This window comes from Mixophyes fleayi, chromosome 7 (assembly GCF_038048845.1).
Source record: "Mixophyes fleayi isolate aMixFle1 chromosome 7, aMixFle1.hap1, whole genome shotgun sequence".
Classification (NCBI taxonomy): Eukaryota; Metazoa; Chordata; class Amphibia; order Anura; family Limnodynastidae; genus Mixophyes; species Mixophyes fleayi.
The window spans coordinates 12,703,566-12,727,860 of record NC_134408.1 but is presented as its reverse complement, the minus strand read 5'-3'; the positions used below and the strand labels follow the sequence as shown (position 1 = coordinate 12,727,860).

At 46.4% G+C, this 24,295-nt stretch overlaps 2 protein-coding genes across 4 annotated transcripts; one reads left to right on the top strand and one right to left on the bottom strand.

Moving 5' to 3' along the window:
- Nucleotides 1–2,311: 2,311 nt before the first annotated feature.
- Nucleotides 2,312–12,514, bottom strand: MGRN1 (mahogunin ring finger 1). Its single transcript, XM_075179104.1, has 18 exons — nt 12,408–12,514; nt 11,544–11,634; nt 11,213–11,331; nt 10,327–10,415; nt 10,099–10,245; nt 9,063–9,180; nt 8,893–8,959; nt 8,526–8,569; nt 7,902–7,949; nt 7,440–7,508; nt 6,348–6,507; nt 5,583–5,692; nt 5,310–5,491; nt 5,107–5,224; nt 4,986–5,031; nt 4,726–4,812; nt 3,600–3,643; nt 2,312–3,155 (listed from the first exon to the last, which is right to left on the bottom strand). Exons 2-17 carry the CDS (start codon nt 11,629–11,631, stop codon nt 3,603–3,605), a joined length of 1,533 nt encoding a protein of 510 aa, XP_075035205.1. The 5' UTR covers nt 11,632–11,634; nt 12,408–12,514; the 3' UTR covers nt 2,312–3,155; nt 3,600–3,602.
- Nucleotides 12,515–18,675: 6,161 nt separating this feature from the next.
- Nucleotides 18,676–23,623, top strand: UBALD1 (UBA like domain containing 1). Of its 3 annotated transcripts, XM_075179101.1 has the most exons (5): nt 18,676–18,748; nt 19,623–19,734; nt 20,101–20,289; nt 21,075–21,134; nt 22,908–23,623. In XM_075179101.1, exons 3-5 carry the CDS (start codon nt 20,170–20,172, stop codon nt 23,157–23,159), a joined length of 432 nt encoding a protein of 143 aa, XP_075035202.1. In that variant the 5' UTR covers nt 18,676–18,748; nt 19,623–19,734; nt 20,101–20,169; the 3' UTR covers nt 23,160–23,623. The 3 variants fall into 3 exon arrangements, with proteins under 3 accessions (XP_075035202.1, XP_075035204.1, XP_075035203.1); XM_075179103.1 differs by lacking the exons at nt 18,676–18,748; nt 19,623–19,734 and adding an exon at nt 19,741–19,829 and having other exon boundaries at nt 20,135–20,289; XM_075179102.1 differs by lacking the exons at nt 18,676–18,748; nt 19,623–19,734 and adding an exon at nt 19,742–19,814.
- Nucleotides 23,624–24,295: the final 672 nt, after the last annotated feature.

Below are 24,295 nucleotides of genomic sequence, written 5' to 3'. Positions count from 1 at the left end.
CTAGGAGAACTTCTCCCTTATTCCCCAGGTCCTGTAGTTTTTCAATGGCTACTTTTCGCTTGGGCAGTGTAATGTCAATTCAGACCACAATAGAAGCACAATCTTAGTGTCCTGCAGTGGTGCTTTGTGTCTTGCGGTGGAGTGAGACAAGGTACCCCTAATTGTTCAAAAGAATTCATCACTATGGAATTATAAAAAGATATAGGGGTTACTTGTTGCCTCCTCTCCTGATGTCTCTCCCTGTGTCTGCAGTCAATCTTGATGGACAAGTTCATGAGTGCGCCTAACATCTCAGATATAAAGTAATGCAGAAGGGCTTCAATCCAACACGGAATGGACTACAAAGTGCAGGATAATTCCAAAGGGTCTGCAGCCCACCTACGAAATTCTGAACAATATACGTCAGCGTCACGATTAACTTGTCGTAGGGCACATTATGAAGAGGATCTTCTATCAGGATCCTCGTACAGGAGGGATAATGCAGAAATTAATGCATCCAAAGTCTGTAATGAAGGATCATGAGCTTTCAATGAGAAAGCCCAGAATTGTGGATCTCCCTGAAGGAGTGAGATAATAAGGCCAACTCGGTGTGATCCAGTACCAGCAAGACACTGGTAGCAAATAGAAATACAATTTACTACGGTTCATGAAGTTGTTGAAGGAAGCTGTTACCATGGAAATTATATGAAAGGTGCATTTTAGGCTCAAGCGTTGCAGTATGCACAGTAGCAGTGCTCTTAATATGTTCTTCTGAACTGACTGCCAGGCAGCTAAAGTCTGTACTGTTTCTTGCAATTCCACAATGTGATTTGCTAGCAGCTGGGCAGGGCTGATTGCAGCAGGCTACATTTCCATTTCTAACAACACACCTCTGAACTTTTTGGCCAGTGATAATGTTAGAAATTCACAAGAATATGAGGTGATGGAGTAGTAAAATAATATGGAGTTTATTGCAGTTCACCACATATAATAATAGTCTGAATACAGGCACCCTATATATTGTACTGATCAATAGAAAACAAGTGGAAACACAGTCAGTGTGGCAAAGCAGGAATACAACACTGTTTCTGTAGCAATGTAGAAATATAAACAATTTATGTGGCAATGCAAGTTTATAAGAGTATTTAGAACGAATGTCTCAGAGAGAAAAGTTGATTATCGCAGTGCATGACTGAGGAAACTGTGAAGAGCTATGCGGATAGTATGCAGATGCAAAGCCAGATATCAGAAACCAGCAGACAATAAGTTGCAAAGCCAGGTGTCAGAAACCAGGAGACAAGTGAATACAGAGCTACTAACTGTTTGATGCAAGGTCAGCAGTACACAGGATACAGATACAGGAACCAGGAAGCTAACATGTAACACTATCACTGGCAATGAGTGCAGGATGGGTGAGCGCTTATAAAGTGCAGGCTCCCATTTAGCAATCAGAGGAATACACTTGAACTGTATAGTAGATCTGACTAACAAGCAGAATGCAAGGCAGATGAAACCATCTTGGGTATTTGTTGTCTATTCAGCCAAAGTATGTATACACACACAATTTGCATGTAGCAGTAGCTATTTTTAAGCCCAAAAAAAACCACAATCAGAGGAATTAGGATGTGATAATAGTCAGTGACTTGTGGCAATCACAAATTTTCTCTTATTAATGTAACTCTTACTGGACTAATCTGCAATCTGTAGATTGGTTGTTAAAGGTTACTGCCCAATTACACTATTACACCATGTTAGTAAATCACCCCAATGTGTCAGTAACTGTGGTACAGTAGACTCCATGATGTTGTTGAGAATAAGCAGGTAAAATGAAAATTAATACCATACAATTAAAGTTTTAAGATTCAACAGGCTATTAAAAAAAAAAAAAAAGTACCATGTTTCATAAAAGTGTATCTATCCTTATTCTGTGTCTCCATTCTCTGGAAGTCCGTCCTTAAAGGGGTACTCCAACCTAGCCTCATTATTTTCCCCCAAGCAGTGTCGGATGACTACGTAAATGAAAATAGAGCACCTCCCTACACCGATCTTCAATGGCGTTTCAGCTGCTTCCTGACAGTGTCCGTCTTGCAGACACACTACTTGAAAGTTTTTGATGAGAACCCCATAATGTCAGTGGCATTCTGAGAATATGTGAGCAAGGAGACACATCCAGCAGGCAATCTATTATCATCATTATTTATTTACATAGCAAAACCATTAGTATATGTTATTTTGGAGATAAATGTAAAAAAACATTTAAACTGGACCTTTTGTTGGTAAAATTTATTATAGATTTATACTACTGGAGATTTTAAAAGTTAGAAATATATGTGATGGCAGCTTATGTCTGTATTATAAAATAAGCAGATCAAAACAGACACAAAGAACTTTTTTTTTATTAATTATTTCAGATTCTGTTTACGAGTGAAAATTTACAAAAAAAAAAAAAAGGAAAAATTTCAGTTATTTCTTGATCTGTAATATTAATCTTCCTTTAGTCAGTAACTGTGATTAACCCCATTACTGTCAGACATTGCACCAGTGAAAAGGTTAATAACAGTTTAATCTAGTGTCATCCGCGGAGGCGGCCATCTTGGAGGCTAAACCAGTTGGCCTGAGAATTCAGTCTATCAATTCACCAGCGACACAGTTCTTCCACCCCGGTGCTGTGGCTGGGTCCTAGTGACATCACCAGTGGAGAATATATGGGAAGGAGCCTGGAAGTACCATTGAGTATATCAGGATTGACACAGCAACAGGCTTGGTGAAATCAGACTTCATTCTGTGAGGTCACCAGTGCAGGAATGAGAGAAAGCTGCTGGCGTGGTCACCGGACGCCCCGCTGAGAGAGGTCTGCGCCAACCACTACCAACACATATATACGTTGCAATGCGAGCATGCAGGCTGGCACACACCGTGTCGCAGTGACGGCTGTACACACAGGACTGGCACAGCAACAATACACATTGGCACATCAAGCTGGCATGTTGTCGTGTAGCTTCCCTAACAGCCATAAGTTTGGATATAATGCAGGGGGGCAGGGGGTCTCTTTATCCGCCCCTCTGGAATGTAGATGATTAGGGAAGAAAATGTCTTTTATTCGCCCCCTCTGAAAACCCCAAAATGATCCAAGAGGGGAGAGGATTTGTTCAATGATCTCACGTATGAGGGTCAACCTGGAGATGGTAGAGGGGAAAAACCACAGGGGGTTAATATTAATAAGATACTTTACCTTCTGAGCCCGGTCACCTACAGTGGAGACAGCGATTGTGTGGTCTGTACCAATCTTCAGTACAATTCTCTAGAAACTAGTGAGATCATTACGACATGAGGCAAAGTGCCTAATATTACCCCACACACATAATAGTTGCTTCCCCTGTGGGCAGGTTAAAGAGCTTTTCAGGAGATAGAGAAGCACAATTCATATGTAATATAGCACATGCAGCAGTAGATGGCAGTAGTTAGGGAACCTGGCCCTAAAAACGGGCCCCAGGCCATAACTTTTATATGGTAATTATTCCACCGGCGCATTGAAGTCTGGTGCCGGGAAACATGAGGTTCAAACTCGTTTATGTGGGAAAATCTATTGTTCATCAGGAACCATTTATATAACTCCTCACCTATCACTCGGCGATCCCAATAGAGCAGGAGTCAGGACCCAGCGCTGCAGGGAGGAGAGAAGAGGAACAGTCAGACACACAAGCTCATACACGACCAATCAGAGAACATCTTACAATACACGGACCACACTAGATAGCCATCTCTGATTGGTCGCTATAGGCGAATACACAACATTTCTTTGTAAAGATGGCAAAGAGCAAACAAAAAAAAAAAAACTCCAAACATAATAGACTGTGGAGCTCATTTACTAAATGCAACCAAGGTGCACAGCAATCATCCTTGGTTTTGCACCAGTCCACCCAGCACACATCCTACCCCTCGATCAGGAGCAGCCTCTGCAAAGTGAAAGTGCGCCTCCTTGTGGAGAGAACTGGTAAGAGCTTTAGGAAGGAAACTGCAAATGTAACATGTCCAACCTCCTAACCTGTTGTGCCATCCATTTATTACAGGTGTCACCTCTGGGTGTGTGAAGCTTTTCGTCACATTGGTCAGACTGCGTCTAGAAATGGGGTTTTTGGCCGAAAACTGGCAATGATTTGGTCTCATCCTATACCTTTAATGGAAAGCGTTTGACAGCCTGGACTGTCCATCACTGCACATTGTGCAAGGTGTAGATCCAACATCCCCCAGTTTAGAACTAGTAAAGAATCCAGTTCTATTGCAGAGTGGGAATGGCCAGGTTTGGCAGGAAACGCTCTTTTATCACATTATAATGACCTCGCTCCGTGACATCTTTGCAGCACTCTGTAAAACAAGTCGCTCTGCAGATTTCTGCTCCTCCACAAACCTCAACGCAGAGCAGGTCAAAAGCTGTATTTGTGCTACAAAGTCAACAATTTGCCCGATTGTACACAATTAGGCAGATTTATGAAAACGGTTCCACAGGTACCCGCAGAAATTAAGGCGTGGTCCATAGGCAACCAATCAGATTCGGTCTTTTCGTTCTAATACAGGTTAGAAAATGAAAGAAAGTGTATGGTTGCTATGGACAACAACACTTTTCTAGCTGGCTTCCATAAATCCCCCCCTATTGGGCTGTCAGTGTGCACCTCAATGATCAATGTCACCTGACAAGGGTCAGGTGCTAATGTTAGGCACAGATATACAGGGGCAAAATGGAGTCACCTGTCACATCCTGGATATCCTCTTCCTTCAGCTCCGGAGGCTCTGGGCTTTCATCCTGCTCATCGAGTTCAGACTGTGACTGGGAACCTGAAAAAGACACACAGACACACTTAGTTGGTTATGGATCATGATTACTGCTACTTATTAAACCCCAGACTGGTCAGCAGAGGATCAGTCCCCATAATGCCAGTGGTCACTGATGGAGAGAAGATGAGGAGAAGACACATTGGGTGGTGAGCACAAGAAGAGGACTCTCTTACCTCGATGTGCCGAGATGATCTCTGGAGTGTCAGCAGGAGACAGGGTCTACGAGACAGCATAGAGTTAGACAGACGAATGTAGAGGGACAGCCCAGTGCGGGTCCACAGAATATATACCCACCTCTGTGTTTGAGGGGTCTCTGCTGAGGGTACCGAGCAGCGCTGGCCTCTCACTGTCACACACTCCAGACACCTCCTCGTCCTCTTCATGGATGGGAGACGATGGAGACCGCAGACCGCTGTATGACACGGAGATAGAGCGACAGAGCTCAGTATTCAGAGATACAGAGGCACAACAAGTGACAGAAGCGTGGGTTGTCTCACCTGTCCGGAGTCTTTACGTGCTTGCCTTTGTGGTGAGAGTTGTCTGGAGTTCCCCGAACAGGTAGTCCATCACTGTACGGGATCTCCTCGTAGAGGGGGGCGCTGGCAGGAGGGGACCAGAGCCCGTTCAGTGCTTCTAGCAGAGAGATGGGTTCAAACCCGGGAGGAATGTTATCGGCACCCTATAAGCAGAGAAGACACGCAGTATGACCACGGTGCCACATAACAGGACACGCAGTGAAGCGAGCCACCGACACCACCGTAGTTACTAACCGAGTTGTCATCGTGGTCCAGACTCTGGGCCAGCACAGGGCTGAAGGAGATGGGTGGGAGAGGTCCCGGCTTCCTCCGCACTGCGCGGATTTGTAGGAGGGCGCGGAAAGCTGCACAGAACACAATGCATTCAAAATATATATAGACGTTCTGTTAACCCACAGAGCCTGGTCTTATCTTGTATCACATTTACCCCCAACACACTGGTCACACAGGAGTAACGACAGACCGAGACACATGAAGTATAGAGCAGCCATATTAAGGTTCTGGGGAATTTGCTGCTACTTGTTCCACATTGTAAAACGCGTAGTGACACTGATAAATGAATGTCCACAGAATTCCAAGATAATCATAAAATAAGTGGAGGTTGTGGGTAAAAATGAAATATCGCCACAAGGACTGTACTTATTGGCCTCCTCTTCCCTCCGTGACTAGGTACTAAGAGTCGGAGGAGAAACGGGGCTGTGTAGTACACTGGACATTGGGGAGCTTATACTGCACATCAAGATCATTAAATCACAACTGTATATGAGGTATGCAGAGCGTACGGGAAGACGAGCGGTAACTCTCGATGGATTTCTTCCTGGTAATAATAATTCTAGGACACCTTTCGGACGGGCAGCATGGTTCAGTCTGCCGGCTGTTTGATATAATCATGTTTAGGGGGTCGAGCTTGGCTGGTTGTTTGAGGGAACGAGGTGTAAATTGGGGGGTGGGGGTGTCTCAGTGTCTCCAGCTCTGACAGGTAAGATACATGTTACTCACGCAGTCTGCAGATGGGGCAGTTGTTGGCCTGGTAGCGCAGGGTGTCGGCGCAGGAGTTGCACAGACAGAGGTGTCGGCAGGGCAGGATCAGAGTGTCCCGCAGGTCGGAGAGACACACAACACACTCGTTGCTGTTATCGCTGTTCTCGTCTTCGGAGGGCTGGAGGCAGAGATATTAACAATCAGAAGTTAAATACAAATGATCTTAGAGACATCAGACTCTAGTAAAAGGATTATAGAAAATATTGTTTTCTTCTGTCTCCTATTTACTGTATGTAACGTGTTTCCTATCTTGTATAATACTATGGCCTTGCCCGGCATGTGCAGATGATTTAAGATGTACAGAAAGAAAACACAGCACCTGGAGTGTGAGAATAACTCCGAGTGGACCGTTCAGGCCACTAACACAGCAAGTAGTGTGACGTGGGGAACACAGGAGACATAATCCATACTCAACCAACATGTCTCATGCGCAAGTTATTGCTGCACTGACCATCACAGCGGGGGAGAAAGACTATATGACGCCAGTCACTCATATATAGAGGTCAGCTGGAGCCTTATGCATCACATTGGGGGAAATAAGACTTGGTGAAGAGATAATATATACACAGCCAAACAGCAGGTTTAGAGCTCAGCAGTAACGTATTTTAGTCTAAAAAGTATTTTTATTTCCTAATGGCTGGAAATAATGGAGATAGAGAGAGGGAACTGAGGCCACACACATTCCTAACCTGCTATAGTCATTATCAGTCAGTGCAAAATGTGCCCTGTTCTTCAGAGCGTGAGGTGCTGTGTAATGGATGGGTTGGGTTATTTTTTTGCTTATTTAATTAAACAACAAGTGTAATTGTTATTTTTTGGTCTTTGTTTTACAAGGGAAGTTCTACACATTATTTTTTAAACCAGGGAGACTCCATCTACAATAACATGTCCCCGACAGGATCACCCAGCGACAACTTATTAATAAAACATTTCACACAAAGGACGGCCCTTATTCTACTCTGTGAGAAAAACTTTTTCAAAATAAGTAATTGTTCTGTGTTCTGTTCATGAGCGTCTTCTCTATAGCAGAAGATACGGACGTGTTGTTACCTTGGTCTCTTGGTTGTTCTTGTTCTCAATGCCGTAAATTTCCTGCAGCAGGTAACTGACTCGATCCACCTGTAACAAGTACAGAACGTGACTCCTGAAACCCCCGAAAATACACACACTCACCACGACTCCACCTTATACCTCAGCCACTCTCGGTTGAGCTTCTTCCCATTAAATGTACCAACAAGACCACAGGAACGACAGACACAGTGACAGTTTTCCCACGCAGAAAAGAGAGACCATAACATCAAAAACCACCCATGTATTATACATGGCATACATACCCAGGAAGGTGGTAGATAGGGCAACAAGTGGCCCTACCAGCTCTTGTGGAACTACAAGCCCCAGCATAGCCTGCCAGTCTCTGCAGTTCCACCCCAGCCAGGGAGACACAGGTTACCCATTTCTGGGTTAGATCGTTGGGACAAAACACACACGGGAAGCAACAGGGTCTATACTCACTATCTGCTTCTGTTTCAGAGGCTTCACAGAGAAACTGCCATCAACGTGCTGCGGAGAACAGAGAGATCATGTCAGTCACAGGGGTGACAGCGAGTGTGTATATCGAGGGTTCCGAAACTAACCAAAATCAAAAAGGTCCTGTACACAGAGACGCCATCTGACAAGCGTTCGTTTCACGTCAGACACTGACTGCGGCGTTCATGAGGGATAAATTTATGTTGCAAAAAATAATGCAGGGAAACTTCCAGGAGTGTCCTTAGTGCACTATGAGGACGTTTCAAAAGCACTGTAGAGCGCGGACAAAACACAAGGTTCTGTCTACGTCAATAACTAGCATTGTTTAAAATTCCCGCGTTTACGAGGGGAAGACAAGAAACCAAACAGCTCTGTAGAAGCAGAAGATGCCTGAAATAATATTTGGAGGTAAGCTCAGGCCGGTTGTTTCTTAGCTGCAGATCTACTGACGCAATACCGGACGGCAACAAAAATAAAATATTCTGAGACAACAGAGCTCTCTGAATCTGGAGATTGCCTTTTGTCCGATGAAGAACAGAGACAATATTTGAAAGAACCAATCTGCATGGGTGCAGGTTTATATTATTAGGGTAGTTTCTGGTCTCTCACCTTCTCGAATGCAGCCAAAAGCACATGAGCGTGTCCTGATCCCTCTGTGTAAAGAGAAGCAGAGTGAGTGATCGCCAGCACTTTATAACAACAGGCAACACCTGCACTGATCTGTGTTCATAATGTGTTTACTGAAGCCGCCCGTATGTACTAGTGGGGGAACAAGAGGACATTACCTCCTATACACATAAGGGCACATCCCATGGGACAGGAAATAAAGGGGACTTGAAGGTATATTATAGACAAGAGCCATATTCTATAATATACACGGTTACAACATAACGTGTAACCACAAACTGTTAGAGTATAAATTGGACAATTCAATATAAACGGAGACGTAACTCCAGTAACCAGCGTCTTCCCATACCTCCTCCCTCAGCTACAACAGCCTGGATGACCAGCGGAGTGACCCCTTTATCAAGGTCAAAGTTCAGCTAGAGAAAAAGAAAACATATTAGGACAACAGAACAAAACACTTCCACCTCTAATGAAGGCGACGTATAGGAAACAATGCGACAATAAAAGCGAACGACTCACCTCCTCGTCCTTCCATTCGTTGAAGTCGATTTTGAAGGCCGGCATAGAAAAGTGCTGGCTTAACCCTCGCTTGTAATAAACGGTCTGGGATTGCAGGGCTGGGCTGCGAGGGCTGTACCTGTAGGGGGCGCAACAGTGCTTGTGTTATCACAATAACGTGGTCCCGATACATCTAGAGGGCTTTCCCAACAATAGATAAATTATTGGCTTATACACGATGCTGCTTTTTTCAATTTGTACATTTCAGCAATTATTTACATCATCAGACACTTGATTAGATTGTAAGAGACACTAATTGTCTTCATTAAAAACAACTGTATCCAGAGAGCAGCTTTGCGTTACATATCCCAGAGCAATGGAGAGGGGGGGGGGGGAGAAAGAAAAAACCTGAAATCCTATGTATTTTGTAAAAGTTGCAGAAGGGCGCACACATGCCAACAAGTTACAGTAATCTGAAGGTGGATAAGGCATTTAACGTCCACCTGACATTGCTGATTATTATATAGTGTAGAAACAGAATGTTTCAAACCACTGAGATCCCTACAGCAGGTCTGGCCAACCCTGCAGCTCTCCAGGGGATTTGTGAAACTACAAGTCCCAGCATGCCCTGTCAGCTATCACATGATTATCTACTGGCAATGCATGCTGGGGCTTGTGGTTTCAGAAAATACTGCAATTTTATATTATTTGTATTATTTCAGTCACTTTTAGCTTAATAGCTTGCAGCACCTTCTTACACCTGCAGATGCCACTGTTGCTACTGCTAACAACTAGATCTCTCTATATAAAGCAGCGGAACAAAAAATAAATAATTTCACAACGTATGTTTGTTCTGAGAAGAGGAAAAAAATGCACGAAAACATACCAAGCACCCCGGCTATGTAATATAGGACATTTAGAAAATTTAAAAAAAAAATGAAATTCACATTTTGCTCAAATTGTAGGTGCCCACATACAGAGGGATGTTGGCCCAGCATTCCCTGCAATCCTACCCAAGACCTATCATTTGGGGATACAATGCTACGTATAGACTTACACTGCCATCCCCCCAACAAACTCCTCACTGGCCTGGCAGTACACGGTAATAGCCACCCGGGCGTCTGCGTCAAGGGTGAACTCCAAACCGTACAACACGCGCGGCTTCCCCACGTCCTCCAACGGGCTGTCGCCTCCCTCCTTGTACCTGAAACCACACAATATAAGAAACCCGGTGACTCGTCAGTAGGGCAGAGCTGTGAGTGCTGTCGTCATAGCACAGAATTACCTGATAAGACGCAGAGAATCCTTCCGAATGTTCACCAGGCTGCGCAGAGTTTTCACCGGTTCGTGGGGTGCCGGGGTTAGGTAGGGAAACTGCGAAAAAGGAGAAAATACATAAAAACGCGCCTGGTATCATCGGGTATTGAAGCTTACGGAGCGCTGGTCACCTAATTACAGCGAAGTCAGCTGTTTTGTGGGCTGAGGCAACAGGCACGAGCGCAGAGACATTTCTGCGGGACTTCTTAACCATTATTCAGGAGGTTCTAGGTTCTAGTGAATTGACTGGGTGCATTTTCATTAACATTGATCAAGTTCACATAAACTGGGGCCACCACTATGTGCTGGCAATAGATGAACATATAAATGCACTCTTGGCAAAGATCTTATTAACAAAACAAAACAAAAATACAAATCCCCTCCTAAACCTTATTTCTCGATGCCACAAAACAGGACTGGATGTTAAAGTCTCACTGACAAGTGGGCATCATACACCAGACTGCCGATAGTCGTCAGTAATTGCCTGCGAGACACAGAAACTAAAAACAGTGAGAGACTGAGCTGCAACCAATGGCAGACCACAAAATCATTTGGGAGACTGACATGTAAACCTGCCTGACACAACCGGCCATCCAGAAAATAAATAAATGATTTCAGGCCCTGCTTTCATCCCTTAATCCATGAGCGGCACGAGGCACTTGGCATGAGCAATACATATGCAGCAACCTCAGCCTGGTTATGTAATAATAGCATTTACAATTCCCACCACTAGTTACAGCGCTAAGACCGTCATATGCTATAATATCAGCGGACTGAAGACCTCGGCTCTACTGCAGCAAAGCTCCGCTCGTCACGTATCCGCAACCCATTAAGACGTCTGCACACAAAGATACCTGGACAGGTCGGTTCCCCAGGAAGTTGAGGTCAGTGTTCTCTCCAAATAGGTAGCCCTCTGGGTGTGGGGTCTCAAACTTCTCCCCGCCCATGAAGAAATGACTCGCAAAGTAGTTTCCTGGGGAAGAAAAGGGCAGGAATGTACTGACACAGATAAGAGGGAAAAAAACTATTTTGACATTTACATTTTTCCACCACTATGGACAAACTGGCATTGGTATTACACTGGCAGTAATACCGATCACCCTTCCGTGGCGTTTGAAAAATTTTGGTCTCTAGATTACCGGTCTACAACTAAAGGAAGTGATAAATAAAACTTGGGGTACTCACCAGATTTAGGAGGGTAGCGGTATGCAGAATTTGCCTGGATATCGATGTCTTCTACCCCTGCAATTCTCCGACCCCATACTGCCCCCATGGTCTGAGATAAAGACATAATAAGAGGTCACATATGATGTCAATACAACCAGATAGGTCTCACTCAACATTTCCTGGTCTGTGATTTAAAACTGTACACAGAGAATACACACGATGTAGGTATGACAAAGTTACTTTTATACACGTGGCGCCAGCGGATATATTATGCATCTACCAGCTATAAATTTGTAAAACGTGAAATAAAAACCTTTAAAAAAAAACATGTCTACAATTCTGCAGGTATCATGGTCTCAGTGGCGGCAGACATTTTGTGAGCTGCGCCAATATTCCCCCTTTTCAACAGAAATTAGTGACATCACTGTAACATAAGTACTGTCGCTGGCTTCTAGTAAATTAATAGGCATTACTCTCATAAAGCCCACAATATAGCTGACTCCATGACAAACTTTATAATAACAATCTATTAATACTGATACAAAGGTTATATTTTGGACATATTCTACCTGTTTGTATATTATATTATAATTATTATTACTACTACACAATAACCCTCTCAGTGTAATACAGCTGCAATAGGGCACAACAGGGACCAATATAATAATATATTAATAATAAGCAGGGGAGGAGAGGTGCCCCACTGCCTAACCCTCTGTCTGCTGAGCATGCTGGGACTTGTGGTTCCACAACAGATGTGAAGCCAGTGTGTACGTGTGAGGGGCAGTAATCAGTCCTCTACCACACACAGCCTAGGGGAACACACACATACATACAGATATAACACACAGAGCACACAGCACAGGACAGTATTATACATACGCTGCTCTTGTTATTTAGTTTCCTGGCCTCCTTCCTCCACAGCTCCCTGAAAAATCCACCTCCTCGCACTGACCGCCGGGAGTTGTAGTTTGTACGTCCGGACGTCAGCGTTTCCCACCACCGTGACCACTGTACGGAAGGACTACAGTTCCCGAGATGCGCCGCGCGGCTCTCCCAGTAGACCGGCGTCACCAAAGAAAACAATGCCCGGACTGTACCAAGTCAGCTGAGGGGGTGGCGATCAGCTGTGTAATGGTACGGTCCAGTGTTTAACCTCATCGCTGCCAGATGTCCCACAGATTCTCACCCAACCCCTTTACCCCTCTTACCCCATCAGGGCCAAACTGCTGCATAGTGCCCCCTCTTACCCCATCAGGGCCAAACTGCTGCATAGTGCCCCCTCTTACCCCATCAGGGCCAAACTGCTGCATAGTGACCCTTCTTACCCCATCAGTGCCAAACTGCTGCATAGTGCCCCCTCTTACCCCATCAGGGCCAAACTGCTGCATAGTGACCCTTCTTACCCCATCAGTGCCAAACTGCTGCATAGTGACCCCTCTTACCCCCATCAGTGCCAAACTGCTGCACAGTGACCCTTCTTACCCCATCAGGGCCAAACTGCTGCATAGTGCCCCCTCTTACCCCCATCAGTGCCAAACTGCTGCATAGTGACCCCTCTTACCCCATCAGTGCCAAACTGCTACATAGTGCCCCCTCTTACCCCCATCAGTGCCAAACTGCTGCACAGTGACCCCTCTTACCCCATCAGTGCCAAACTGCTGCATAGTGCCCCCTCTTACCCCCATCAGTGCCAAACTGCTGCACAGTGACCCCTCTTACCCCATCAGTGCCAAACTGCTACATAGTGACCTCTCTTACCCCCATCAGTGCCAAACTGCTGCACAGTGACCCCTCTTACCCCCATCAGTGCCAAACTGCTGCACAGTGACCCCTCTTACCCCCATCAGTGCCAAACTGCTGCATAGTGACCCCTCTTACCCCCATCAGTGCCAAACTGCTGCACAGTGACCCCTCTTACCCCCATCAGTGCCAAACTGCTGCACAGTGACCCCTCTTACCCCCATCAGTGCCAAACTGCTGCACAGTGACCCCTCTTACCCCCATCAGTGCCAAACTGCTGCACAGTGACCCCTCTTACCCCCATCAGTGCCAAACTGCTGCATAGTGACCCCTCTTACCCCCATCAGTGCCAAACTGCTGCACAGTGACCCCTCTTACCCCCATCAGTGCCAAACTGCTGCACAGTGACCCCTCTTACCCCCATCAGTGCCAAACTGCTGCACAGTGACCCCTCGTACCCCATCAGTGCCAAACTGCTATATAGTGACCCCTCTTACCCCATCAGTGCCAAACTGCTGCATAGTGACCCCTCTTACCCCCATCAGTGCCAAACTGCTGCATAGTGCCCCCTCTTACCCCCATCAGTGCCAAACTGCTGCATAGTGACCCCTCTTACACCCATCAGTGCCAAACTGCTGCACAGTGACCCCTCGTACCCCATCAGTGCCAAACTGCTGCATAGTGACCCCTCTTACACCCATCAGTGCCAAACTGCTGCACAGTGACCCCTCGTACCCCATCAGTGCCAAACTGCTGCATAGTGACCCCTCTTACCCCCATCAGTGCCAAACTGCTGCACAGTGACCCCTCTTACCCCATCAGTGCCAAACTGCTGCACAGTGACCCCTCTTACCCCATCAGTGCCAAACTGCTGCACAGTGACCCCTCTTACCCCCATTAGTGCCAAACTGCTTTATAGTGACCCCTCTTACCCCATCAGTGCCAAACTGCTGCACAGTAACCCCTCTTACCCCATCAGTGCCAAACTGCTGCACAGTGACCCCTCTTACCCCATCAGTGCCAAACTGCTGCATAGTGACCCCTCTTACCCCATCAGTGCCAAACTGCTGCACAGTGACCCCTCTTACCCCATCAGTGCCAAACTGCTGCACAGTGACCCCTCTTACCCCCATCAGTGCCAAACTGCTGCATAGTGACCCCTCTTACCCCCATCAGTGCCAAACTGCTGCACAGTGACCCCTCATACCCCATCAGTGCCAAACTGCTGCATAGTGACCCCTCTTACACCCATCAGTGCCAAACTGCTGCACAGTGACCCCTCTTACCCCCATCAGTGCCATACTGCTACATAGTGACCCCTCTTACCCCATCAGTGCCAAACTGCTGCACAGTGACCCCTCTTACCCCATCAGTGCCAAACTGCTGCACAGTGACCCCTCTTACCCCCATCAGTGCCAAACTGCTGCACAGTGACCCCTCTTACCCCATCAGTGCCAAACTGCTGCACAGTGACCCCTCTTACCCCATCAGTGCCAAACTGCTACATAGTGACCCCTCTTACCCCATCAGTGCCAAACTGCTGCACAGTGACCCCTCTTACCCCATCAGTGCCAAACTGCTGCACAGTGACCCCTCTTACCCCCATCAGTGCCAAACTGCTGCACAGTGACCCCTCTTACCCCATCAGGGCCAAACTGCTGCATAGTGCCCCCTCTTACCCCCATCAGTGCCAAACTGCTGCATAGTGACCCCTCTTACCCCATCAGTGCCAAACTGCTACATAGTGCCCCCTCTTACCCCCATCAGTGCCAAACTGCTGCACAGTGACCCCTCTTACCCCATCAGTGCCAAACTGCTGCATAGTGCCCCCTCTTACCCCCATCAGTGCCAAACTGCTGCACAGTGACCCCTCTTACCCCCATCAGTGCCAAACTGCTGCACAGTGACCCCTCTTACCCCCATCAGTGCCAAACTGCTGCACAGTGACCCCTCGTACCCCATCAGTGCCAAACTGCTATATAGTGACCCCTCTTACCCCATCAGTGCCAAACTGCTGCATAGTGACCCCTCTTACCCCCATCAGTGCCAAACTGCTGCATAGTGCCCCCTCTTACCCCCATCAGTGCCAAACTGCTGCATAGTGACCCCTCTTACACCCATCAGTGCCAAACTGCTGCACAGTGACCCCTCGTACCCCATCAGTGCCAAACTGCTGCATAGTGACCCCTCTTACCCCCATCAGTGCCAAACTGCTGCATAGTGCCCCCTCTTACCCCCATCAGTGCCAAACTGCTGCATAGTGACCCCTCTTACACCCATCAGTGCCAAACTGCTGCACAGTGACCCCTCGTACCCCATCAGTGCCAAACTGCTGCATAGTGACCCCTCTTACCCCCATCAGTGCCAAACTGCTGCACAGTGACCCCTCTTACCCCATCAGTGCCAAACTGCTGCACAGTGACCCCTCTTACCCCATCAGTGCCAAACTGCTGCACAGTGACCCCTCTTACCCCCATTAGTGCCAAACTGCTTTATAGTGACCCCTCTTACCCCATCAGTGCCAAACTGCTGCACAGTAACCCCTCTTACCCCATCAGTGCCAAACTGCTGCACAGTGACCCCTCTTACCCCATCAGTGCCAAACTGCTGCATAGTGACCCCTCTTACCCCATCAGTGCCAAACTGCTGCACAGTGACCCCTCTTACCCCATCAGTGCCAAACTGCTGCACAGTGACCCCTCTTACCCCCATCAGTGCCAAACTGCTGCATAGTGACCCCTCTTACCCCCATCAGTGCCAAACTGCTGCACAGTGACCCCTCGTACCCCATCAGTGCCAAACTGCTGCATAGTGACCCCTCTTACACCCATCAGTGCCAAACTGCTGCACAGTGACCCCTCTTACCCCCATCAGTGCCATACTGCTACATAGTGACCCCTCTTACCCCATCAGTGCCAAACTGCTGCACAGTGACCCCTCTTACCCCATCAGTGCCAAACTGCTGCACAGTGACCCCTCTTACCCCCATCAGTGCCAAACTGCTGCACAGTGACCCCTCTTACCCCATCAGTGCCAAACTGCTGCATAGTGACCCCTCTTACCCCCATGATAGTGGTATTAACTTACATTCCTACCTGCCATTCTGATACATTTCATAGTGTGATAATAACCTGGCTCCAATGTTTTTGTTCTAATTGCAATATCCTGGGATTATTTAAATAATGTTAAATGTGTTTTTTATACACCATTTAATTACTTCCATCCAAGCTGTTGAAAATGAAAAAAAAGTGGAAAAAGCAGGAACAGATTATGATATACTGTGAAATGGTTCACGTTGGCTGATTGTACTACAGCTAAAAACTATAGCCTCTGAGCATAAATAACATTGTATTTTATATTAACTCCTCCAATTAATGTAAACCTATACTTCTTTGAGAGCGCCGAGGCTGCTGTTCAGTGCAGTGCCGCCGAAATGGAGCTCTCTCTATGTTTTTTTGGGGGGAGGGAAACCCTCCCCTTAAAAATCCTGCGTGTGCCCCTGACACAGGACAAGCCACCTCAAGCACACAGTGCCCCATGCTGGGAGGGGGTTTCCTATTGTCTGGAATATGCCTATGCCCTCCTCCCAACACGCACATGCACTCGTTCTCCCCTAAATACACCCTGTAGTTACTGGCGAGATGTCCTGTAGAATTGGAACTGTCCGGCCTAACCTGGAGGTATGCAGCTAGCAGTATAGTGTATGAAATGAGATTATAACGCCCCAATATACCTGATATTCCATTGCAGACAGATGTAAATTTAGACTCACATTACCTAGACAATTTATATATGTGCAAGCTGAGGAATATATAAAAATATTTCTTACTAAACATTTTTACCTAATATACCTAAATACCATGCATAACTATAGCACAACACTGGATATATTCTCTATGCTCAATTTTCCTTACAGCCGACACATCGGACCTAGTAGCACTACAAATCCCATCATGTCATCTATTATCTTTACTGTTACATAGTGGGACTGTTCCTGAAATCCATTGTCGGATGCAGAGGCGGAACTAGCCAGCTGTTGGCCCCAGTGCAGGGAGGAGGGAACCGGGGGCCCCCAACACTCTGCATCTGCAATCCAGCGGGCCCCATTATCTCCATGGGCTCCGGTGCACCAATGGTAATTCCAACACCAGTTGGATGTCCTAAGGGCTTGGAGTCACTTCTACATGTGATGCACTTCAGAGAACTGAACCCGCGTGACACTTCTTGGGAACTGCACTGGTCGTAGCCAACCAAAACCCATACTTGCCAACTCACCCTGAATGTCAGGGAGACTCCCTGAAATAGGGGTGATCTCCCGCACTCCCTGAAAGTCTGGCATTCTCCCTGATGCTGAGCCAGTACAAGACGTGGTTGGCTTTGCCATCTGTGGCATGATGACACGGTTCAGAAATTGTGTCCTATGTCCACGTATTGATGCCTATGGAGGTGGCCATTTTCATGGAGACCAAGATGTAATCAAAGACTGACAGGTAAGACAACATGACTTCAGTAATGGAGACAGAAATGTAAAAGACACTTCAGTCTCTAGAGATCCATTAGCTGCTTTTCTTTAACGCATAGTTGGCTATTCCGCGAGACTTCCGCATTTCTGGGAGGCCTCCCGGGCTCCAGGGAGAGGAAGGCAACCTCCCGCTTCTCGCCCCTGCAATAGATAAGCCCCCATGCTGTAATTGGCCAAAATTATGACAATCGTTTAGGGGACGGGCCAAAATGATGTGATTCGTCAAGACCCGCCCTCGCACGTCCTCCTCCCCCGGGATCTCCCTGAAGCCTACGAGGAAAAGTTGCCAAGTATGCCAAAATCAGATGCCAGGTACAGGTAAAAGTCCAAAAGTAAGCCAGTCAAGTCTGGAAATGGTGTAATAAAGCTTTCAGGGTGACATTTAATAGTGCTACAAAATGGTGCAATTATATATATATATATACTTTTTCATTTTTATAGTTTTAACCTATTAATCTGTTTGCATTGTTTTCTGCTTATAAAGGGACTGTGTTGGGAAGTCAGTTCAGTTCATGTATTACAGGAATGACTAATGGTTCTTGGCTTATTACTAGGTGTTGCACCAGCAGCTGCAGGGTTATCCAGTGCACTGAGAGTGTTTTCCCAGAGAGTGACGTCACACCGTCCAGGAAACCCTGAGACAACACACACACAGCGCCTGCCAGCCTGGCCTGTCCATCACCCAGCAAGCCACGCCCACGCCAGCCGTCCCTTCACTGCTATTGGCGAGCGGGATGTTTACCTTATATGGCCTGACACTGCCACAGCTCAGCGTCCTATTGGCCGGGAGCTCAGTCTGCATGATGACCTCACTACACAAACAAAGCGGGGCATGCCGGGAAAGGTAGTTCCTGCCTGTCCAGGGCATGTGAGACCATAATATGGGACTTTTGATATTGAAAACTCTACAGCTCACTTCTGTCCTTTATTAGGATTATGCAGAACCAGAGAAATAGAGGTGCAATTTAATCTGCAAATTTTATGTGCTATTTTTAAGTGACGTTATCCTGAAATGCAAATTGCATTAAGAGTTTACAGTCCTAACTAAAGAAACATAATAATAATAATAATATTGTGGAACTACAAGCCTCAGCATACCCTCATATGTTTGTTTAGAATAATCATTTTCCTATAGGAGTTATGCATTTTGTCATGCATTTAAATTGATGTTTTACAGATTAGACCAGAGGTCTTTTTTGCTTCTCCTGTTAACTTATTTTTACAATATAAAATCTATTTTATATAAATAAACAAACCACCTTTTGTGCACCATACTTGTTTACATTTATTGATTGTTTAAAGTGTTCAGATATGTTCTGTAATCTTTCATAGATAAGTTCCTCTGCATTTTCCCTGAAATAATTAGTTTTAAAGTTTGCTGGGGGAGGGGGGGGGTTCTCTGTAAATGTCAATCCTTCTTATTGGTGGGCTGCACAGTACCACTTCTTGCTCATGATGCCACTCAGTATCTGTGTATTTATATACAATTGCAGTGTAGCACTTTCTTTGTGATATATGCTCTTCTCAGTATCCATTGCTCTTTATTTATATACATTTGCCTATGAGCACTTCTGTTGTTCTGTATGCAGTTTGCATATCTGCTTTAATTTTGAAAATAAGGATAACGGCACAGTACCACTTCTTTAATGTTTGCAAATCTCAGTATAGCATTCTGCATGCTGTATAGGGCAATATTACCAGGGGGGTTTTAATAAAGATAGTGGAATATAATTATGAACGTGACAGGTGGTCAGTGCATGTTTTAGAACCTTGTACATGATTTGAATCTTGTATGTGTCACTGGAACTTACATGTAATCATTTCACACACAGCTTCCCAGGCCTTAATCAGAGACTGCATGGAAGAAACTACAGCTCCCAGCATGCCATTCTCTTCCACACCACTGGGCTGTAGCTGGTTTGATAAGCAGTTGTGCGGGAGGCGGTGAGTGTGCTCTGTGTTGTGTTTATAAATCTATACATGTGAGTGTGTATAGCGCTGTACGTTCTCACATCTGTACACCGGTGAGTGTGCACAATCTGTTGTATGTGGATGTGTAGTACACACAGTGCTTGTGTTGTGTTTGTTGACATGTAGTCTCGTGCATTAGAAAATACAATGTTTGTAGTGTGATTACGGTGTAGCATAAATAGTTTGTAAATGTGGAATACGTAGGTTTGTGAGTGCATTTAATAATGTCAGAGACTGCTGGTGTTTGTGTCCTGCATGTAACAAAGATCCTCTGTATAGACAATGTAATCAGCCTTGTGCAGGGTGCAGTGTATACACGGTGTGCTCTCTGTGTTACAGGGTGGAACCACTCTCTGTATCTCCCCGGTGGCACTGGTCACTTGCGCTGTGGGTGTAGCGCCTGTCGGGATGTCTGGTGACATAGAGCAGTTGAAGCAGCAGCTGCTGGTGTCACAGTTTGTACTGGCAGCGGGCTGCGCCACGGACCAGGCTGAGCAGTTACTACGGGCAGCGCACTGGCAATATGAGGTGATTGGCAGACATTCTTCCATGGTCCCCTCTAACCCTATTTCCTAATGTTTATCCTGCATCTGTTTATAACCAAATAAACTCTCTCTCTCGCTGTCTCCTTCCCTCTTTTCCTCTCTCTCGCTGTCTCTTCCGCTGTTTCCTCCGCTATCTCCTTCCCTATCCTCTCTCTCTCTCCCCCGTGGTCTCCTTCCCTCTCCTCTCTCTCTCTTTCCCTCTATCTCCTGCTGTCTCTTTTTTTTTTCTCTCCCCTCTCTTCCTCTGTCTCCTTCCCTCTTTCCCTCTCTCTCTCACTGTCTCCTTCCCTGTCTCCCTTCTTCTCCCTCCCTCTTTCCCTCTCTCTCTCACTGTCTCCGTCCCTGTCTCCCTTCTCCCTCCCTCTTTCCCTCTCTCTCTCACTGTCTCCGTCCCTGTCTCCCTTCTTCTCCCTCCCTCTTTCCCTCTCTCTCTCTCACTGTCTCCGTCCCTGTCTCCCTTCTTCTCCCTCCCTCTTTCCCTCTCTCTCTCACTGTCTCCGTCCCTGTCTCCCTTCTTCTCCCTCCCTCTTTCCCTCTCTCTCTCTCACTGTCTCCTTCCCTGTCTCCCTTCTCCCTCCCTCTTTCCCTCTCTCTCTCACTGTCTCCGTCCCTGTCTCCCTTCTTCTCCCTCCCTCTTTCCCTCTCTCTCTCACTGTCTCCTTCCATCTCTTCTCTGTCTATCTCTCCCTTTCTCTCTCCTGCTCTCTCTCTCTCTCTGTGTGTCATGATGAACCTAATGAACATATTATATTTGTCTTCCGTTTACAGACCGCTCTTAGCGCCTTCTTCCAGGAGTCCAGCCACCCTTATATCCCACATCACCAAATGGTAAGTTTCGGGCACCGGCGGGAAGCCCCCTGTGACAGGGATTGAGGGGGGGGGATCTCGATTCTAGAACCGAGCCGTGGAGGTGTAGCCAGGCGTCTGTTTGGTGCTGAGTAGACATTATCTGTAAGACAATGGCAGGATGTAAGGGTCTTGGAGGTGTATGTAAGAGAGTTGGGGATACATGTAGGATATTGGGGATCTGAATAGAGATCTGTCTCTGTTTGTGCCAAATGCATTCTCCAGACTTAAATATATTTCTTAACAATTCTACAGAATGTGCTGACCTTAAGGTTCTACTGGTTTAAGGAGAGTTAAAGTTCCACCAAAAAGTGTTTTCAGTGGCTTCCTATTTGTGGAATAATGTCTGGCCCAATAAATAATGAATTCACCTCTCTGAGGAGATCCTGAAAACATGGCCTGCTTGGGTGCTAGCCGTGAGTGTTAGCGGATTGCGGTTGATACATCAATGCGATGGACCAATGTGCTTGAACAGTAGCTGTGCCAATATCTGTTTACACGTGTCAGTCTGTGTGACACAAGTGTATGTGACAAGGGGACCCTCACATTGGGAGCCGTGTCTGTGTAATGTGGCTGCATTCTGCCGGTGTGAATACCCCCCTCCCCCCATGTACCTGGCAAAGCAGGCCGGGCGTTGGGTCACTCTGGATGGTACATAGTCTCCTTTACAGGCTGAATCTGCCCAGATTACACAGTGCATTGCAGGATTCTCAGCTACAGTGAGGGGACCTTTGCCATGTATGGCTTCGTGCCTAGGATTGGAAGGTGTGCCTTACAGTGACAGTAAGTCCACAAGGGAAGCGCACGAGGGAAAAATATTTGAGAAAAATCGGAAAAGCTCCATCAGAGAGCTGGACAACCTGTGGATCTCCAGGTTCTGTTAAACTACAAGCCGCAGCATGCTTTGCTAGTAGATATTCAGCTGATACCTGGCAGGGCATGCTGGGACTTGTAGTCTCACAGCACCTGGAGAGCCACAGGTTGGCCAGGCCTGGTCTAAGCTATATCTGCACATGAAGATATTGGGTTATAGACACTGATTTAGGTACACTCTAGAGCAGGGGTGGGCAAACCTGTCCTCAAGGGCCATATCCAGTTCATGTTTTTAGGATTTCTTTAATCATGTACAGCTGAGTTTTACATTACTGACCCAGCTCTATTTGGCTGGGTCAGTAATTATCCCACCTGTTTCTACAGACAGAAATCCTAAAAACATGAACTGGATATGGCCCTTGAGGACATGTTTGCCCACCCCTGGTCTAGAGTGTCTGCTTTTGGTGACCTTTCTTAAAGTGAGCTGTAGATTGCTGTATATACAGAGAGCAAAGAAATTTCCATGATAATGGGCAATCCTTGCCTCATTTTGGTTAACATTAGGATTGGAGTAGATCAGTCTATTCTGGCTTCCAGTGGACCTGTCGTCTCCACACACTTGAGGCAGCCATTTTATGGACTGGACCAGCATACGGCCTATCAGTTTACTAGGAGCCAATGCAATCACTGAGGTACTGTCTGACTTACATTTATCAGGTGCTGGTTCCCACTAAATTGATAGGCTGCCATTGGTTCAGCTTACAAATGGCTACCTTCACTGTGGGGACAGGCCCACTTTAAACTGCGGTGCAGGAGACTGTGCCCAATGGCTTAATGATGTTCCTAGTGAATTTATACAATTAATATTGGGTCAGCCTAAAACAATTGTGCCTGTGCCTCCGCAGTTTATAGACGGCAATCCTTTTGTCCTTTTCTCCTCAGATGGGCACTCCGGCCAACACTCCCGCAACCCCTCCGAACTTTCCAGATGCTCTTACCATGTTTTCCCGCTTAAAAGCCTCTGAAAGTGGATACCTCTCTTCATTGGCCACGTCCCCGCCTCTCCAGCAAGGCATCAGCGGCGGCCATTTTCCCCAGCAAACGGGTATAGGTATGAGTTACCCCGGAGGTGCCCAGCACTCTAACGGCACTAGAGGCGCAGAGCCGAACCCGGCAGCTGAGGCCGAGAGATGAGACACGGAGGGCTGAAGACAGCCGAGAAGGGGGCAGGATGTGGCATGTAGACTTTATTTAGCCTGCTGAACTGCCAAAGACCTTCTGAGTATCGCGCCACGGAAGCCTCCGATATCGCACCTTGGCAGTACCGCAGCGGCAGAGATCTACTTTCAGATAATCTATTACCTCACTTTGCCTGCAGAGCATCGCACCGCTCCATCTGACAGCCACCTGTAGAGTCTTGTTCCTTCACTAACACACTCTGCATGATACCGCTGCAGAGCGGCCCGAACGTCAGCCATACCTCATGCTGCATTGTATGCTGGTGCAGAGTATTTCCAGGCCTCGGAATTCTTACTGAAAACGGTGTAGGAATCTGTCTTTTGATGTAATTTAACCCTTTGATGTCATTTAATACGGACGTTCCTGTAGCGGTTTTAAGAGTTGACAACAATAAATATTTTAATCTTCTAGATATCATAGCTATTGCCACTACTCTGATTTTCTTCCAATACTACATTTTCCTGGGGTGGGGGAGGGGGTAATATCTCCTTAGTCACCTTCATAAAGCAAAGGCAGCCATTTTGTGGCCTAACCAGTAGGCCTGAACATGGAGCCTATCAAGTTACCAGGAACTGATGACACTAAGTGATTCAGTGACATCGACATTCCCAATCATATTGGTGCAAACCAGAAAATGGTGGCTTCCATTTAGAGCCTCAGTGAAATCACTGTTTTCTAGTGAATGATGGTCAAGCTCACAAAATGGCCGCCACCAAACTGGGCTTCAGTGTTGTCGTTGTCCCCTAGTGAATAGATAACCTGCATTTTCATGAATATTGGTGAATCCAGCAAACATGGCTGCCTCTGCTGTGCGTTGTCAACAGGTTGATTTTAATTGTATTAAATTTTACATTAAAAGTGATGCTAGTTAATATAATTTAGTCTGAGAGAGGAGGATTTGTTTTACAAGAATATTCCCAGTTACAGCTTGTTTATATCTCACCTAGTAATGAAAAAGTAGCACATTCCAGGAAGCGTATTTGTAAGGTGTCCCCCACTTTATTTAGAAAAGTAGAATATTCCAATCAGATTAAAGAACGGCCCATTTAATATGCCCCCTTTTTAAATTATCGTCTACTCTGGACAAGCCT